Consider the following 21,309-nt stretch of genomic DNA (forward strand, 5'->3'; position numbering starts at 1 on the left):
TGATTAAATTAAACTAACTGAAATGATTTCTTTTAAAAAATCGGAGTTTCACATTTCATCCAGCATACTATGACATATATGGAGACCATATATATGGAGACCACAATGTACTGCATAACAGGAATAACCCTATAGTTGCAACCTACAGTGAGTCAGTGTACTACAGTAGGTGGGTGGCGCGAGCAGCTGGCTCCTCATTAATGGGGCGATTGGTGTTTCGTGCTGAGGCTGCTTCACCCTGTGCACGTGAGCAGCTGTGGAATTCCACTGTCGTGAGACACTCACATACACACACGTTCACCAGCTTCTCCCTCATTCCTTAGTGAGTCTTCATGTTTTCTTACAACGCTGGCCAGCGAGAGGCCGTCATGACCCTTGTACTGTAATCAAATAAAGGAGTACATGCCTAAGGCTAAATCTGTGCTGATGATGAAGAGCCATCTCGGCTTTACTCTTCTGCCTTGTTTCATGCATTTATTTTTAGCTGGCCTGCTGGGATTTCATGCTCCGTTGTTATACACTGATACACATATGTAGTGTGTAGAATTATTTCCTTTTTTTCTCTCTCTCACTTTCCTTTCCCTTCTCTCGCTCTCTCTCTCTTTAATCTCTTTCCTCCCTTTATTCCTTCTATTCCTCTCACTCTCATGCTCTCACACTATCCAGTGTGTGATGGACAGGCTCAGAGTGTGATGTCATCAGTGCTGCAGGGTTGATTGAGCTTCTCTGATTATGTAACACACTCAAACAACAGCTGGGAAAAAGCTGTGACACTTTAACTGCAGAAAAGCTAGAATCCAACCCTTTTAATGCGGGTCAAAGAGAAAAGATCACTTTAGTGTTTAATGTATGATTATTAGTAGTGTCTGTTTAACACACTTAATGTCTAATGTAACTGCATAGTAATGTAGCAAGTGGAAGCGGAAACCTTATATGCATATATTATGTTATATACTTGTATTACATTATATGCTTATATTACGTTATATGCTAGATATGATTGGATTTTTCCTACTTCAGCATTTATTCTAACAATGAACCATCACAACACATATTAGATGCACGTTTGAATGATCAAGATGGCAGAAGACAATAAAGAGAATAAGGGGAAAGCTCGAGCCAGACTCAGGTCACCTGCATGAGCGCCACTCACATGTCGGAACATGTGCATTACTTGCCAGGCCACGTCTCTGAAATCTATGCAGATTTACAATACTAGACAGGGATGCACAAAATATTGGTGGGAAAAAAAAGGGTCAATGTTTTGAACAGTTGCTAATTGTTTGAGACTGAGTGTGTTCCTGTGGTAGTGTTATTTTAGTATTTATATATTATTATAGTTTTTATTAATATTTTGAACCTTTATATTTTAATTTAGGTATTTTAAATTTTTTTTTTAGAAATTTTGTTATTTTATATATATATATATATATATATATATATATATAATATATATATATATATATATATATATATATATATATATATATATATATATATATATATTGCTATTTACATTTAATTTATTTGTTGTTAATCTAATTTGTCGAATTAGTCCAATACAGGAAGCAAATAATATGAAGGTTACAAAAGCTATACAATTTTCTATACAACTGTTGCAATACATTTTTTAATGTTTCGATTTAGCTCTATTTTTTATTTTAGTTTTAGTAATTTTAGCAGTTTAACTTATTATACCTCAGTTAGTTGCAAGAAGAAAAAAAAAACATCTTGACAAATGAAATCTTAGTGTACAGCTTGAAGAAAGGGAGCAGGCGTGAGGGCCGCACTTGGCTCTGGAGGGACTGAGAGAGTGAGGCTACTGTTAGCCTCCACTATGGAGAGGTGTTTAAGAGAGATGTAACAATGAAGTGTCACAATCTCTGCCTCTCAGCACAAGATCCTCAGACTGAACTGGTCGTAGCTGTAAGTTCGAATGTAGACATCATTTGCAGTGAGCTCACTGCTTTATTATTAACAATCTCTGAATAATGCAAGGAGTTCTTTGAGGACAGAGACATTGGCTGCTCTTACACTAGTAGCAGTTTCTCTCATAGAGCCATTAGTATGTGTGTGCGTGCGTGCATGTGTGCGTGTACTTTTGCGTGTTTTGTAAACGTGTTTGTGTGTCTCTCCTCTCTGCTCCCTTCAGAACTCAGCCGCGTCTGTGTCCCACAAGGGCCTCTGATTTCCATCTCGATGGAACCGCAGCTGTGCTTTCACCTCTCACAACTCTCCAAAACAAACTTCAGGATGTTAATCATCGATTCCACTTAATGGGCTTTAGTGCATTAAGTATAAGAGTAAAATTTGGATGAGAGATGATTAAATCATGGTACATCAGATCCTATCCATCAAGGAATTTCACAGCAGAAGTTCTCAGAACTTTTACCTGAAGAAGAGATTTACCTGAAGAAAAGACCAGCTTGAACCAGCATTAGCTGGTCTCCCAGCCTGGGGTGCATAGTAGAGTCATTAGCTAACTATGGTCACAAGATCCATTGAACTCTATTGGTAACGATGGAACTTATGACCACAGTTGCTTTTGGGAAACGCACACCTGGTCAGGCTGGTTTTTCAAAAGGTTAAAGGTATAGTTTACCCAAAAATTACCCCATGATTTACTCACCCTCAAGCCATCCAAGGTGTATATGACATTCTTATTTCAGATGAAAACATTCAGTTATATTAAATAATGTCCAGGCTAATCAATGCTTTATAATGGGAGTGGATGGCAGCCCAAAATTTGAAGTCCAAAAAATTGCACCAATCCATTATAAAAGAAGTCCACATGGCTCCGTGGGGTTCATTAAGGCCTTCTGAAGTGACACAGTGCATTTGTGTAAGAATAATATCCATATTTACTTAATCTCTAGCTTCCGCTTACTGTCATACGCATGTTCACGAGAGAGTGGCGTCCAGGTTAAGAAATGCAGATTTAAGGAGAAACCACTGAGATATTACAGAGGACTCATTTGTGATTTTTTTTTCTTTCCAATGGTGGTGGATATCAGTCTGCATTGACATGTAGAGAGAGAGACAATGAAATCGAGAGGAGTGTAAGACTAATGATGATATGTGCTATATTTAAACAGTAGAGATTGCAGATGGATAGGATATGGCTGTTCATGAGTCCCCGTGGACCATGTTGCTCTACAGCCATGCTTTTTTTTTTATCTCTCATCACACTTAAAAATGAATGAGTAGCAGTGTAGAGAGGGAGCTTGGACAGGATCGGGCCTGCTGCCTCGTAGGGTTCACTTGCACTGGGGTAATGCTCTGTTATGACCTGCCTCCTGTTTGGAGCTCTTAAGGCTGATTTATTTTTCTGCGTCTGTCCTACGCTGTAGCCTTTACGCCGTAGGCTAAGCTTCAGTTTTCATTTATACTTATGCGTTGTTGTCCGCGTTGATGTGCAGTACACGTGCAAACTGCTGGTATGCAGTGTCCATGGGCATGAAGCTGGTGTAACCCACAGTACCACAACAAAAGCCGAAGAAAAAGCGGCTCATCGGAGAATCATTATAGCCGTGATGGCGGCAAATAAATATAAAATCATTATATAAACTACAAAAGGAGACAAAAACAGAACAGGAGAAGATACAGCACTCTTTCCATCTCCACAAGGACTTGTACCACGTCAGAGAAATATTGTTTGTCGCGGACAACTACTGATGTAAAATGCTATGTAGTATAATAAATGAAAAGACACTTGTTCTTTGCTTCGTTTTATTTTATATAAAAAGGTGTAACATTAAAATATATTAAAGTGCACACAAAACATATGGAGGGAGGGATGGTAGCAGACCAATCACAGCGCTTGCTGTCTGCGTAGAATTGATGCGCTGTTCGATTTTTGGAGAGGTGCACGTCAGGCTACAGCGTAGGCTACGCATGCTACGCACAACCTACGACGTAGCTACGGCAGAAGTATAAATTGGACTTTACTGTCATTGTTTAGTCTTGACTTGTTTTATTGTTTTGGTTGTGCTTAAATCTAGGGACACACAATATATATTGGTACTACATCAGTTATCAGTCTATTTTTTTTTTTTTTTTTTTTTTTTTTTATTGCTATCAGTTGATATTTCAAATATTACTGGAATAGGATGTGATACTGTTCCCGTCTTCTAATATCTGTTTTCATACGAACTTTCAGAAATTCAAATTCTCAAATTTGTACATCACTACAAATTACAAATTGTTAAAAACAATTAAATTGTTATTAAAAAATTGTTATAAATTGTAACAAAAAAATACTGTTAAACATATGTAGGTTGCTGTTATATTATGTATTCTGGGTTGTTGGTTTTGTGAATTTTTGTCTTTGGGAGAGGGTTTATATTATATGTAGAATTGTCAAAAGTCATATCCAACAGTGAAGAGACCTTCCCACTCCCCCTTCGCTCTGTTTGTTTTCTTCCTTTTGTGACTCCCAGAGGTACAAACAGCTTTAAAAGTTAATAAAACACCTCTGGTTAGTCACTGTGGACACATGTCAGGAGAGAAACAAAGAAGCCTGGGTTTTGAGGGTTTTTGTTTGCATATTCAACATTGAAAGATGGTGAGGTGTTCACTCATGTCATATTATATTCATCATTGTCTCTTTCGCGTGGTCATCTCTTTTAACAAAAACTCCACCAAATATACAGACACACCACCTTATTTTTCCGATCTGTACATATTTTTTTTTTTTTTTTTTTTTTTTTTTTTGTAGACCACCTTTTTGGCACATAAGGTTTTCTTTACAAGCATTCCACCTCAATAAATGTGTTTGTAATTAAACACAGGCCTGGTCATGTGATCAGCCAAACATCAAGAGATGGAGTGGTCAGAATGGACGTAGCCTCCCACCATCTCCATCCCGCCGTGTAAAGCCTTCACGGTCACGTGCTGCACCTCACGCAGAGCCGGATCTGCACGGCTCCTTGTGCTTCCCCAGAGGAACCTTTAGCTTATCAGAGGCCTTAGTCTGGGATTGTGGGACTGAAAAATTCACTCATCCGCATAGAATTCCTCTTTATGATCCTGTAGTTTTAGGTCGGCGGTGTGCACGAATGGGCCTCAGTATTTGCCAGCATGTGTGAGTATGTGTGTGGGTGAGGGAGATCAAGCATGTGTTGTTAAATGTTCCCGCACTGTGTAATGCAGACCTGAGTGAGGGGAGTGTGGAAAGAAGGAAATAAAGTGAGGCACATGGTTCCCATTGTGCAGTTGTTTATGTTTAGTGTGTATGTGCTTGTAAGTTTTACCTGACAAAATCTGTTTCTCAGATTTACAGTGGCTTCTGATCATTTCAGATCTGTTGTAACTTTAAGTTCTTCTTCGTCGTTGTCTTCATTATCATCATTTGGGAAGATAGGTAATTCATGTCCTCATCAGATGTTTTAATATACCGGATAAGCTTCTAAACTAATAAATGAAGAGAGGTCTACACAATTTAGGGGAAAAAAAGTTGAACTGTAATTTTTATGAAAAAAAAAATTTCCAATTATGATTTAAAATGTGTTTGTGATTTAAAATTGGGGTTGGGGTTGTACTTGTCACGCCCCTGGATTCATTTGGTTGTGTTTTTCCTCCCCATGTGTGCCGTGTTTCCTTTTAATTAGTCATTCCTTGCACCTGTGTCTTCCCAATTATCCTGTGGTCAAAAGCCCCAGTCCTTTCAGTTTGCGTTTGTCGGTTATACTTGTTGAATGTCCTCCATGTTCTGTTTCCTGTGGATTATTAAAGACGTTTGTTCGTGTTACTCCAGCGATTCCTCGTTCCTCTCCTGTGAATTATGACAGTACTGCTCTGGTACAGTGGAAAAAAAATTCATTTTAACCACTGATTCTTTGCAGCCTCATCTTTCGGAAGTAAAAAAATAAAAAATTTACTTTCACAGCGTAGAACACCGCGACTTCTAGACATGTTAACCACACGTACAAGCTACAGTGTTTTAGGGTGGGTCAAGTTGTTCATGGCCAGCCAGAGTAAAACAAAGTAGAAGTGTGATTCGAATTACTGATGATTTGTAGATTTTTTTGGGGGGGAGACAATAACTTTGCAGATTGTTTACATTCACAAACAGCTACATTACACACTGCATGAAAGGCAGTATTCGAAATGGCATGAAAGGGGAACTTTAAATATCCAATAATGGCCAAAATGTGTCATGTGTTGATTGAAACTGACAAATTAAAAACATTGCTAATATCAGCTTATAATAAAGTGCAGATTTACAGTATCATACATACCTAATAATATCCCTTTAAGTAAAAATGCTGGATCCTTAATGACATCATCCTCTAGGAAGTGACGTAATTTTGGTGGTAAAACAAACATGATTAATTATTAGCATTTTACATATGTTAACATTCAGTCCTGTTTGCAATCCGCTAAGCCACGTGTGCTACTCCAGCTCTCAGGAAAATGCAGTTTTAAAAACGAAAGCGGTTCGTCCTGCTTTAATGATTTGCTCTTTGGATCAAACAGATTGTATAATGAGGCAGATGATTATAAACCATCTCTGTTTTTGCCTTGTCGAGTGTGAGTATGATTTAGTTTTCCTTTCTGGTCACATTCTGTGGCATCCTGATTAAATGCCAGGATTACCATGTGCCCTTTCTTCGGTCCCACTGGCCTACTTGGATCTTAAACACAAAAGTCCTGTCTTTCCGTACTTTCCTCCTTCAATCCTTTTTTTAATTCCTCTCCCTGTTTCTCTCTTATACGCTCCTTCCTGTGTCCTGACCTGATCCCTCCACCATATGATTTATGATTCGCGCATAATAGGTATGTTTCCCGAAATATGGCATCTCTGTGGAGAACAGCATGTTCCCAGAGAGATCGGGGGAGACAAGCATGTGACACATGGACTGTGCTTTATTCTGGGAGACAAGCAGGTGAGCAGGAGGCCTGTCAGCCGTCACTCTGAGGTGACTGATGGATTGATCTCTTGACATTAGCACAAACTCTTTAGATTGACATAAGCTTCAGTGCTTGATTTAAACATCAAGTGTGGTGCATTGAGAGTGATATTTAGGTGAGAGAAACAAGAAGTAGTGGAAGTTTTACTTACTGAAGTTTTATTGCTTTTTTTTTGGAAGGCTGATGGGTACCAAAAGTACAACATTACAATAAGTATACAGGGATACAAATTTCTACAGTCACATTTTGACCATGAAATAAAATACAGTGCAAGACAGAACATAAATTAGTTGTTTTTTTCATTTTGAGACCTTATTGTAATATGTGTCCAGAACTATTCTCAGGAAGACAACCACTCTTCTCTAACACCATTTATTCGATTAGGCATGGATTCATAAGATGCAGTTTCTACCATTGCATTGGCCCACTCTTTCGATTCTGGGCCTTTCACTGTCTTCCAGTGTCTCAAAATAATCCTAATTCCTACTGCCAATACCTCCATGGTGTTAGACACTTTACAGCCATTATCTTGGATCAGGATGATTGTCTCTGAGTTTTATGCAAATAACACTGATACAAGTAAGTTTTTTAACAGTGCTCTACACTAGGACTATGCAATATTTATCATCTATGACAATATCATTATTGTTGTTTTAATGATGTGCAAGCTGATATTATCGAGTATATGACTCACTTTGAAAAAAAATTATATCATATGATACAATTAAATAAAACTGTATGAGTGCTATTTTTCCTGAATATTAGCATGATTGCAAATGTGATTGATTTTATACCAGTTTAATGAACATGATGTTAATATTGTGAGTTAGATTTCTGACACAATATTGTCAATATTGTCAGTTTTTGCTCCATTTCGCCAATAAAAAAACAAAGCCACAAAAGATGTTGTGCATCTCAGAGCGGAGGGTGGGGGGTTGGGGGTGTACTCTGGGTTCGGGCCAAATTCTGAGCTTGGAGCCCTCCCCTCGGACAGCACGCCAAATACTCATAACCTTTACTCTATGTATTATATGTAAGTGTGAACTTGTGAAACTCTATTTACGGAAAACTATTATGAGTCTCATGTGAGTGAACATCATTCAGATGACTCTTCACAAAAACTACTGCACCAAACTACTGAAGGCATCAAGTGGCACCAAGTGGAACTGCCCAAATAATGATTCTTTCCAAATAGGTTTCCTTAACGTATCTTTGTTTGAACAAGTAAGTAGTCCTGTACCAAACTCGCCCAATTGGTTAAGCAAGAAAAAAGGTTCTTGCCAGGCATTTTGGCAACACCCCTGGCCAGCTATTTCTTTACTTACAGCAATAGACATACAGCTCCTATCAGTTTGTTGATTAGTTCGGGTCTTATAAATCACATGATCCACAGTGATGTTTTGAAATGATTTTTCCAGCTGTAGTGTATACTTTCTTTTCATGTAACTCTTTAATTACTTCCATTCATGTTTTAAGATCAGGTCTTCTCTCAGACACCTCACTCATGTTCACGTCAGCCACAACATGGCATGATCACGATCAGTCTCAGCGTAATTTGATTGGGCCCATCCAGATGTTTTTAACCAGCTAAAATAGAGTTCTCTTTTTCTATTTCTTCTTCAGTGTCATTCATGCTGTGTGGCTCTTCAGAAGAGAGCTCTCTTTCTTGCTACACTTATCATTTTCTTTAGCTTGCTGTGCTGATGAAAAATACTGAGACACACACAATTACCCCATATGTTCTGCTTGACATCATGCACAATTGTCAGTTTCTTCGTACTTTTGTACTTATAGGTGAATGACAGATTTCAGATAGCTTACTCCCCCAGCTGCCATTGGTCATAGAAGACAACCCCGCCCTAAACGCCATTGGTTGAATCACTGTTGCTATGTTAGTGGGGTATATCTTTTTATCTTATTTTATTAATACACACACACAAACACACACACAAATACAAGAAAATTAAACAAATAAATATAGATATTTTTGTAGTGTTACATGTTTTACATTTTTAATTATATATATATATATATATATATATATATATATATATATATATATATATATATATATATATATATATATATATTGTTGCAATATGTAGAACAAATAGTGAATTCTTTTTCATATCTTCTCTCATTATCTTATATTAGATGTCCATCACATTAGGTAATGTGCCTCCTAGATTTTTAAATACCAGTGGCAAAAATAAAAAAAGTTAAATACACTTATATGTGTTTTCAAAAAACTGTTTTTTGAAGGAGAAGCTTCAAGCACTTTAAACTGCCATTATGGAGGCATCAGTACACAGATTCATATTTCTCGGAAGCCCGATGGAAATTTGTCACAGCTTCAACAAATACACATCTTTTGGACTGGGGAAAAGAGTCCTTGAATCTCTCCCTATCATTCACAAACCACATGATCATTTTTAAAGCTTTTTTGAAAATTGTGCACTCCATGGCATAAGGGCAGCCATATTTTAATAATGGAGAAAATGTATTGAATATTATTTTTCAGGCTTCCTGCACATATCATCATGCAACAGATTAGGATGGGATTTGCGGAGCTTAGCTGATGGACACATGCTGTCCCCAAACACCCTGCATATACAAACACAGAATCAGCAGAGTGGAGGTACAAAAAGAGATTGAGAGGGAAGTTTTAATGCCCCTTACATGCTTCTACATATACAATTATCACATTATCCTTAATGACTATACTAATGTATTAGACCCTTCCAGCATCATTCATGGATAATATATCCCCTCCTCCCCAGAGTCATCTGTCATTTATAGAGGGATTAGTGGCAGAGGTTGATGTGTTCGGGTTATTGTCATCTCCCTGACCACACCAGACCACTCCACTCTGGATGACATCATTTAATAATGGATTAGATCATGCATCACACGTGTGTTAATGACAAAGCATGCAGATAATAACATTTGGGAAGTTGGATATTATTTCAGAAAAAAAATGGTTTGGTTGACATGCAATAGCATCTTTTAGAAGCAATAAATCAATAATAATGGATATGGACGACAGTAGCACTGATATCATACAGTACATATCTAGTTCATGACATCATCCTACATGGCACAAGCTGATTGGCCTCTGCTGTTTCTGCTGTTCAAAACATTGAAATGTTTTGGTTCTGTGTTTGCTGAAAGCAAACCCTCTACCTCCCCCAGCTCCACCCATATAGATCACTACGAGTTATTTCATATGTGTTGTATGTGTATCAGCAGCAGCAGCATGTCTTACATGTTGAGAACATGTCTGTGGATGTGTTGTCACTTGCTCTGCAGAAGCAGAAAAAATCAGCAGCAGTGCAGCAGATCTATTCCGCTGAGACCAAATACATTAACACTGTCATTTCCATCACCATGCCAAACTACTCATTGTCATGGTTGAAATAAGAGTGTGTATCAGGGATGCAGTAGTAGAGAGCGTAATTATTATAATTATTGTTATTTAATTGATATTATTATAATATTATAATTATTGAATGTATACATCTATTATATATACATACATTATTTGACTTAATTTGTTAAACCAATGTTGAACTTTTTTCTTTAATTTAATAATATTTTATTTTAAAAGAGAAATTTCAGGTATCTTGACCATTCAGAGAAAAAAATATATATACACAATAATTTCCACTTCTGCTATTCTACTTTTAGTAACTGCTCACTACACGATGTCTTGTAGTGTGCATCTGCACATTGTTCTTAAAAAGCCTTATCTCCTGAGATCTATTTAATGATGTATTAGAATGAATTAGAATGAATCATTTATACAAATCTGAATTATATAATATTTGTGTGCTTATGTAAGAAGCATGGACGAGCGCTGTTTTTCCCCCTGGGAGTCTGGACCCCAGTTGCTACAGTGCAGGTCAATCCTGCTTGATCCTGCATAGATTTAAAAGTCAGGGATTTAAGAAGGACTCTGCATCTATCATCAAATATGCTTATCCCAGCCTCTATTTCTTTGGTTGTGTGTGTGTGTGTGTGTGTGTGTGTGTAAGAGAGAAGGAGAAAGAAAATGTTTTATCTCAGAAACAGTATAATTTGACCATTGCATGCCTTCAAATCTCCTATCACTTATGTTTTCTTCGCTTGACCTTTTTACATAAGCAGGTACAGAACATTGCTTCTTATTTATCTTTTGACCTGGTTAGAAAAATCAGCTATACTTGTGTGTTAGAACATTTCATGTGTATACTAGAAAAAGTCGTGTTATTAAGGACTCTAGGTGACTATGCATGTTTTATCATGTAATTAGCCATTAGCAGCACAATGTAGCTGTGATTGGTGTACCAGGGAAGAGAGCTCAGCTGAAACAATTGCATGCTGATGTTAGTGCAGCAGTGAAGGGCTTGTGAATTGCTTTAATTGAATCCAGGACTAATTGGTCTCGGTATCTCAGCTGTGTTTGAGGCTGACTGCGGAGAGGACTAGTGTTGTTGGCATGCGAGTCATGTCATTATTAGCGGTCCTGAGTGTCCCCTCTCAAACACTATACCTGAAGCACTTGAGCACCACTACCAATGTTTACAATCAACACTTCAGCCCCTCTCAATCACAGATTTCCCTGCTGAGGTGAAAATAAACTGTGTATCTATTACATAAGAAAAATAGTAAAGCAGTCAAACTGGGTCAAATGCACCTTGTAAGTGAATCATATTAAGACCCTGTTGTCATTGAAATGCTTTTATGTTAACTTTTATGCAACTATCCTTAGCTAGCTTTATTTAAAAAAAAAAAAAAAAAAAAAAAAAAAAAAAAAAAACATTTTATATATTTTTTATATTTTTATTTATTTATTATATATTTATTTTGCTGTATGATTGTTGCTATACATTTTTTTCTACAGTACATTTTATGTTTGAGAACTTTACCATTATATTTTCTTTTGTGTAAAATTTTTATTTTTGTATTATTATTATTATTATTATTATTATTATTATTATTATTATTATTATCATTATTTTAGTATTTGTTTGTATTTTGAATTAGCATTTTTACATTTTAATTGAATATATTTTCATTTTTTAATTGAATAATTTTATAATTACTACTATTTTAGTAATTATGCACTTTTGTCATTTTTAATATTTTTTGTTGCTTATGTATTTCTGTTTACCCTTTATTTATTATTTTTCCAGCTTTTGTAATTTTAGTATTCAGTTTATATAATATATTTATTTGTTGAAACGGCTGTCTTCCTAAATATCCCTGAATTATGTAATTTGTTATAGCACACTGGGTGAGCAATTAACTTACTTTAAATTAATAATTTATTGCATCAGCTTAAGTTTTCTTTATGTTAATCTTCTGTGTAATGTCCATATGCCTGTCCTGTCCTTATTAGACAAAGTATTTTGAGGACATGCACTGGATTATGTGTTTCCAACAATCTTTAAGTGCAAATTATAGAATTTACATGGTTAAATGGACGGAAGGCATCTTATGTCATCTATGGGAAAACAGGATTAAAGGCTCTGCATGACAATTAAAGCAGCTTTATAGGGGAAAATCACTTAAGAGGCAGAACTTTTTCATGGAATCTGTCAACAACTCAGCATCTGTCCCAAAGTTACATCACCAACAGCAGTCATTATGCTGCATTTCATATTGAAGTGATCACAAAATATGCCAGTGAATGCCATATTAGTACTCCATAGGGTTCCACATTGGAATTAAGTCATGATTAAATTCAAGGTCAAATATGGACATGATGTACCAAAAAAAAAAAAAAAAAAAAAGCGGATATCTAGGAAAGTGAGTGTTACTTTGACAAAGTGATCCCTCGGTATGCTGCAAAAATAAAAAACCAAAGCTGTCATCATGAAGGTTCACAATTTGACAGAATAAGAATAAAAAATAAAAAAATAAATAAAAAAAACAGTGTAAACAAGCAAATATAACATAGTTTGTTACTACTACTTAATAAAGCCCCTCAGTGAGTATTTGATTTATTTTTTGAATGATATTAACTTTGAGGGAAGTTGGTCTTCAGTGAACCTTCTCATTATGTAAGAAGCCACAAGTGCTTTATATACAGTATCATTACGCTCTACTTGTTATCGTAGTCTAGCTTGGTAGCTAAGTGAATCAGTTGTTTGACTCACATCTTTGAGGATGGAAAGTGCGATATCTTTAGAGCTCCCTTGGGTAATTTGTTTTAAGCCATACAAGCAATATAATGACAGAGACAGCATATCAAATCCTCAGAGGGGTTGCTCTAGTAATCACCAAACATAAGTAATGAAGAGCAAAACCTGTCTCTGTCGTGCCATGTTTTTCTGTTAGGAATTTAAACAGTAATTTCTATGTATTTTTCTCATTTTTCTACAATTATTATACATATAACACCTCAGTCAATCCAGAAAAGTTCCTAATAATGAAAATATCTGTCAGGACTCACCTTAAACAAGATTTATTCCAGATTTTCTGATTTTCCATATCTATCTATCTATCTATCTATCTATCTATCTATCTATCTATCTATCTATCTATCTATCTATCTATCTATCTATCTATCTGTCTATCTATCTATCTATCTATCTGTCTATCTATCTATCTATCTGTCTATCTGTCTATCTATATATCTATCTATCTATCTATCTATCTATCTAGCAGTATTTATATGTTCCAATTTCCTTATAGTTTTCGTTTGTGTATGGAGTTGCATCTGTGTACAAGCCACAGCATAACAATTACAGATATTCACATTTCTAAACTTCGATTCCTTTAGGAAGGAGAAATTCTCCAGTAACTGTTTGTCTTGACGACGGAAGTGCTTTAATTTCATCAATTAGATTTAATTGACAACAGATGCTGCCTTCCTGTTGATTGGAATTACAGAGGTCTGACTCTCAGTTAAGCTGTTATGTCTAACTCTCTCTGTTTGACTGACAGCTACTCCACGACTGTGTCTGTGTCCGAAACCTCAGGCAGGTGCCCTGCTTTCTCACTGTCTAGTCACTCAGTGACTAAACAGGCAGTGTTTTGTATCCAAAGGAAATCTTTTTGTCACCTAATAAATTCTGGCTTCCAAGGCACAATTACATGTAATGTCTAATAATCTAAAATAAATTCCAGTGAGCTTTGAAAATATACTGTACATGAGGGTATTAGATATATGCATGATATACACATACACACACATTACAAGACTCTTATGCTGCTCACAAAGGCTGCGTGTATTTGATCAAATCAAAGCAGTTATATTGTGAAATATTATTACAATTTAAAATTTTCTATTTTGATATATTTTAAAACATAATTTATTCCTTTTATGGCAAAGCAGAATTTTCATTATTCATCACTTCTGTCTTCAATGTCACATGATCCTTCAGAAATTATTCTAATTGGATGATTATTAATATTAATAATCATTATAAATGTATTATCAATATATAATAAATAGTTAAAATAATTTTAAAATGTTGTGCTGTTTAATATTTTTGTTGAAACCATAATACTTTTTTTCAGGATTCTTTGATGAATAAAAAGTTCAAAAGATCACAATTTATTTGAAATAGAAACATTTTGTTACATTAAAAATGTCTTTATTGACACTTTTGATCAATTTATTTAATGTGTCCTTGCTTAATAATGTATTAATTTCTTATAAAGTCTTTCTGACTCCAAACTTATGAATAATATTTCTTAAACTTGAATCTTCCTCAGCTTCTATCAGACAGCATTTTTATTCTTTCCATTCAAAATCCAACCAGAAGACACCTTAGTGGATATTTTAGAGGATGTAACCTTTTTGTCTTCTTACCTTTGTATAGTATCTGCAAAGGCAGCATTTTCGTCTGCTTTGAAGTTGAAGCATTACATCTTCCAATTTTTAGCCTTTGAAGTAGACTTATTTTAACAGCTCAAAGCTCACAGAATGCTCTGAAGGGAACTTGGATGCGTACGTCTGTCTCATGTCCTCATGAGGAGTTGAACAGTTCTCAGAGGAGGAGCAGGGGGTCGGCGCTGAAAGCGGTTAATGTATGTGGACAGTCTGCATGTCCTTCCTGCTGGCCATTAGTTTCCTGTTACTCTGGAGGAGGAGGTTGTGCAAGGTCCAAACCTGCTGAGAATCAGCCCTGTCCTTCTCTATCCTAACTTTCCGGGCGATTTTAGTCTTTTCTCACTAGCTTGGAATGTCCTTTTCTCATTCTTTGCTAGCAGTCACTCTGAGAAAGGAACTAAGGCCTCATCCATTTATTTTAACTTGTGTTGCCAGTGCACAATAAAGAGGTTTCGAATTCATTTCTGTTTGTTTGCCCTCTTCATAATTACAGAAGGGACCTTTCTGTAGACCCTTTCAACATTGCCAAGTTCATCTTTCTGTTGCTGTTGTTTTGTTTTCTTTAATCGATCCGCTCGCAGTAACTGGCTGTTGTTTAGTGCTGCTTTTTTCATTGTTACTGTAATTGAAATTAGATTAATCAGAATCTCTTGTGCCAGGGAGCACTCTGCGAAGGGACCAGAAACGAGAGGCTGTGACTCTCAAATGAAGGCCACACCAACAATGAAACCCATGTGAACCAAGAGAACCAGAGCAGATCTGTTGTTCCTTGAATAAAAATAGGCACTCGGTCCAGTGTTTTATTCATCTGTTTGTCATCAGAAGCCTTATGTCTCATGTTAAACACTGTTTTTGTGTGTGAAACAAGTAATAGGATCACACTGAGACTGATATGAGACCAAGAGGTCATAGAGTAAGGGTCAGCCTCTCTTTTCACACACTTCCACTTCCGTGTGTAATTATGAAGGATTTGTGTCATTAAATGTACAATACATACAGAAGCACCAGATGAGAGCCTTTTTTTCTTGTGGATGATTGTTTTGTGAGTTCTTTTAGTTAGTTTGAGTTCACCTCTGTGGTGTTTAGGGCATTGGGGGCAGTGTGAAGCCTGCTGACGCATTCAGCCTCCCTGGTGATCTTGGAGAGAATGTCACTGCACTGCACTGCGCAGCCATGGACACACACAAACACCCTTGCAGATATTCTTGTAATGATTGCCGTGTTATACAAAAACTTATTGTTGATCTTTATATGAAACTGAGAACTAGCTTGTAGTTTGTCATCTTTGCTCACAATGAGGCAGCACAAGAGAGTAACACTGCATCTGTGCAAAGAGGAAATAACGTTATTTGTACTTATGCAATACTGAATCTGAAAAATAACTTAAACTAAGTTATTTTTCAGAACTTCAGGGTTTGATTTTTTTTTTTTTTAAACAAGCAAATTACAACTTTTTTGTTTTCTTATGTGAAGTTCACTTATATAGGATTTTTTTTTTTTTATTAAAAAAAATTTAACTCTTTAACTGCTTTTAATTTTACCTGCTTTTAATATTTTGTGTAATAAATTATTTTAAGACCCTTACTTTGCCTTATCTAAGACCCAGACTTTAAATCATAAAATATTATTATTATATAAAGGTTTATGAAAAATGTGTGTACTTACCAAGGAAACACATGTGTCAGTGAAGAGCATGCTTGAGATGAAATATGAGATGTGATATGTAAAGGAAATCAAGAATAATCAAGGTAAATATCATATGTGAAGAATATTTGTAATTATGACACTTAATTATGACACTTAATATGAAAAATAATTAAAATTACAGAATTTTCCGGTAATTGTTAGTGGACAAATTAAATTAGTGGAGGTGTCAAAATGGTTTTAAGATCATTTATTTTCTAAAAGTCCTTAGGAACAAATGTGTCTATAGATACAGAAATACCCATAAATGAAAATAAAAGATAAAAAAGCATGCAAAATGATTAAATTTGCTTTTATAGACACAAAAAAAAGACATTGGAGGGAAAAAAACGATGTGAGAGGATCAGACAAGCAATTTATTTTAGTCTCTCTAGATATTGTCTGTCTTTCAGTCATAAAAAGTGACAGCCATTCAAAACTACACACATTCTGAGCTATTTTTCTGTCAGCAATGAAATAAATCAGGTTTCACGTTTGCACAGAGAGATCAGGCTTTTCCCCGAATGGAACAAAGCTAGTCTCTGGGGTCTCAACGCTTTTCAATCAGGGCTGTAGTATCTTGGATGTTGACGTCATGGCAACGGGCTGTGTAGGAACGAGTACAATTGTAACACTTCAGAGAGCTTCACGGCTGACTTTGTCACTCCCACCATCTTAGAAAATGTAAAACCGAATCCAGGCAAATAAGTGGCCACTCTCACTGACCCGATTCTGTCGGCAGGCTGCGGGCTTATCAATGGAGTTGGCCGGGTGACACGCTGTGTCAGTGAATAGCTTGTTAACAGAGCAGCGATGGACTGGGAGCAGCAGTAATGCCGTCAGAACTGCAAGAACAGCTCCTGAAAATCACACCAATGCCACAGTCATATAGTTGTCAGTTCTCTCTGAAGCTCAGTGACGTCTGATAAAGTCATTTTGTTGTTCTGAGTGATCAGAGTAGAAATGTTTCACTGTATGAGGTCTGCTGATTAATAATGAACTCTTTTTGGACTGTTAAAGGAATATTTCACCCAAAAAAATTAACTATGTCATCACACTCGTGTGTTTTGAAACTCATACTCTTTTATGGGAAACAAACAGAGATGTTGGGCAAAATGTCCAAGCTGCTCTTTTCTATACAATGGAAGTGAATGGTGACCATGAGTGTCAAGCAAGATTTTATCAAATAATGACATAAATTTCATGCTGTCATGCATTTTATAACATGGTTTCAGAAGACACAAAATATTGTCGCTTGGTGCTTTTGTGCCCTTTTGAAAACTTGACAGCTTTGGTCCCCAATCACTTTCATTGTAGGGAAGAGAGAAGCTCAGACATTTCTGCAAAATATCTCCTTTATGTTGCACAATTTTTTATTTTTGAGTGGTCTAGCCCTTTAATAGACACAAAAGTATATGCAAGCACATTCTACCTTAATGAGATGAACTCATGCTGTGTATAATTAGTCTGTGATTTAAAGCATTTACTAATTTTCCTCTGGAGTCATCCATATGTTTAATTACATGATGTATAATGAGTGGGAAGAATCTCTGAGAAACGTGTGTGCTGCTCTGTGTTATAAATGGACTATTCATGTAGCCAAATGTGTGTCTGTGTATGTGTTTTGTGCAGGTATACATGAGTTTCCTGATGATATCTTTACCAACCAGGAGCGAATGGAGGGGGCCGTAGCCTTGCATGTTCTGTGTGTAAGTATCTCTACCATCTGCTTTTCCTTTTCAACATTCGATACAGTAGTTTGAATGCCTTATTCTTGCTGAAACCTATGAAATTACACAAACACTTAAAGTCACAAGGTTGTGTGTTCCATTCAAGCATCAGGGCAGTCTCTGGCTTCATCTGTATTATTTGTTACAATGACTACAAAGGATTTTCCAAGTGACCTGCTCATTGGTACACATGAATGAATTGATCATGTTAATTTGCAGGTTATATTACCTCAATCCAATGGAGGAGTGCAAGCAGAGAAGGGTTTGTTCAACTTAAATTATGTTGTAAGAGCTTGATGTCCAATCAGAATGTCTTTGCCACATTAACCAGTGCGACAAATCAAGTTCATTTAACAGATGTAGGTGACAACATGCCCCAGTATCGATTATGTTTGTTAGTTTGATTTGGAAGATTGTTATGAAAGTATATATTATATATACAGTATGTATATATATATATATATATATATATATATATATATATATATATATATATATATATATATATATATATACACACACACACATATATATCTTAAGATCAATAATCTTAACTTTGAATATTTTAATGTGTAGTATTTATTTATTTGTATTTTTTTTTAAGAAACAGGGACAGCGTACAATAAACATTAACCTCAAAGGGAGAGATGCATAGTACCGGGTTTTAGCTCAAGAGCTAATTTTCACCCGTAGTCCCTGAGCAGGCTGATGTTAAGCTACAATATATAAAACATACATGAGTAATAAGATTTACACTTGCCAAAAAAAAAAAATGTACAAAAGTTCATGTTCACACCTTTCATATACTTAGACCTTAGAACACACACTTACACACACACATACATATATCTGGTCACATGTGGGGACAAATTTGATTTGATAAAAGCCATTTCTTTGCTTGGTGTGTGAACGTGTAAGAATTTGTGCTTTTTTTTAGCTCTGTAAGCAACATATTCCACTGACGAGCGGCCATACAAGAAAAAGCAGAGTTTCCAAATACTGTCCTCCGTTTAGGGATCCTGCATTCACCTCGCACTGTAGATCGTGTGGCTCGAGCTGTTGTTTCAGAGCCCAAAGATATGAATTCTTTTAGTTGAGGAGCAGCGTTGTCATAAAGGATCTTATACATCAAACACAGATTGGTGTGAATTATCAGATTTTCAAAACTGAGAAATTGGTATTTTACAAGAATATGACAGTGATGGAATCGTCTGCTTTTCTTATCGTGAATCTTTAGAGAGCTTTTATATAATGACTCAAGTGGCTTGAGGGCAGTTTTAGTAGCCTGTGACCAACTTGTCATACAATATCGAAAATGAGGAACAATCTTTGCATTTAGATAGGCCCCTGAGGCCTCGATTGTAAAGGAATTCTGAATGTATCTGAACTGTGCCATATTAAATTTTATTGTATTTGTTAACTTTTTTATATGCTTTTTAAAGCCTAAATTTGGTTCCAATATGACACCTAAATATTTTACCAGTGTGGTTGAGATGCTCTACTAGCTGTTCTGCCACCACTTTCTCAAAGATCTTGGAGATGGCTGGTAGAATGCTAATAGGTGGATAGTTTGAGACACAGAGCTTGTCTCCTGACTTGAAAATCTTTTTTTAACGCCAAAGGAAAAATTTTTCATTTATAGATTGATTCACAGCTATTGTTAGTGGAGGAGTTAGAATAGTTTTGTGTTCTTTTAAAAGTGAATATATCCTTTGCTTTACTATTTTTTAAATTTGATATTATTTTGAAAATTTTGTCTTCATCTATATTCTGCAACCTACAGTAAGATGCATTACCATCCCCATGATCATCTCTGCAGCAGTTCACTTCAGGGAAAGTCTCTGCCAGGTCTAATACAGAATCCAAGAAATAATCATTGTAGTGTTTAGCCAAAATAGAGCCCTCATTTTGAAAAATTCCATTGATTTTGAACTGTAAATGCTCCTGATTTATTTTTTTCCTTCCCAATAGTTTGTCCATGCTTCTCCACAGATTTTTACAATTACCTTTTGCCTCTTTGATTAAGTTTAGGAAAAAATTTGCTTTTGCTTTTCGAAGCAGCATGGTAACTTTATTTCTCAGAGATTTATAAATGTAATAATCAGTGGTTAATTTAGTTTTAAGAGAAACCTTGAGAGCTTTATCTTACTGTTTCATTGTATCCCAAAGGGATTCATTAAACCACGGGAGACTCTTTTTATTTGATTTTCTATGTTTGAGCTGTGTATGTTTATCAATTTTATTCTTTATAGCAGTTATAATATTGTTGCATGTATGTACACAACTCTTTATCAATTTTGGAGGCCCAGTCAATTTCATTTAAATCATTTTTAAGGTGTTCTTGATTTCTTTTAGGAATATGAGGAATTTTGCATTGTTTATTTGATTGTTCTTTGTTTATGTATCTTGATTTATTTATTTCCTGGCTATTAGAACAAAATTATGATTGGATAGTCCAGTTATTAGGTTGTATGTTTTAACTATCCTGTCTGGTTTATTGGTGAATATTAAATCTATCAAAGTTTGAGACGTTTTTGTTATTCTAGTAGGCTTTTTAATCAATTGTGTCATTTGTATTGACCAGGAGCGAATTTATCAAGCCAATTTATGTTGAGGTCACCCTCAACATAAATATATCCTTTTGTTCATATGTTTTTAGAATTTTTGTTAAACCAGTATAAAAATCACTTGTTGCATTTGGTGGTCTATATACACAAAGTACAATAAATGACATTTGAGGCGATAGTTTGATTGTAACACCAACACACTATATAGTTTGATCTGTAATGTCTATTTGGTGACTGTCAATACTGTCTTTTACGTAAATCAAGACCCCGCCCCCTTTTCCCTTTCCTCTGTCCCGTCTGTATACTTTATATCCCGGAATCATAAATGCCGATACAGGAGTTGTAGCTGTAATACAAGTCTCAGAAAGACACAGGTAATGTAGATTTGATCCCAGCAGTAGATGTTCCAACTGTTTCGTTTTAGACATTACGCTACGTATGTTGATATGTCCTCCGAATATTCCTTTCGGCTTTGTCAATGGGTTCCATAGGACCGACGCATGGTTTACTGTCTGAAATAGTTTCATCTGGCTTTGTAGTAGCTTTGGTAATGACATTTTCTCATTGTGTAAGATATGCTTTCCTCTGATGTGCA

General features: G+C 35.8%; 1 protein-coding gene across 1 annotated transcript in view; it reads left to right on the top strand.

Moving 5' to 3' along the window:
• Window positions 1–21,309, top strand: part of LOC109101229 (sodium/potassium/calcium exchanger 3-like) — a 68,654-nt gene that overhangs the window by 34,745 nt on the left and 12,600 nt on the right. The window contains exon 3 of the mRNA XM_042768960.1: window positions 18,050–18,126. Coding sequence (XP_042624894.1) covers window positions 18,050–18,126 — 77 coding nt within the window. The remainder of the gene's footprint in view (window positions 1–18,049; window positions 18,127–21,309) is intronic.

The sequence above is a fragment of the Cyprinus carpio genome, chromosome A13, assembly GCF_018340385.1.
Source record: "Cyprinus carpio isolate SPL01 chromosome A13, ASM1834038v1, whole genome shotgun sequence".
NCBI lineage: Eukaryota > Metazoa > Chordata > Actinopteri > Cypriniformes > Cyprinidae > Cyprinus > Cyprinus carpio.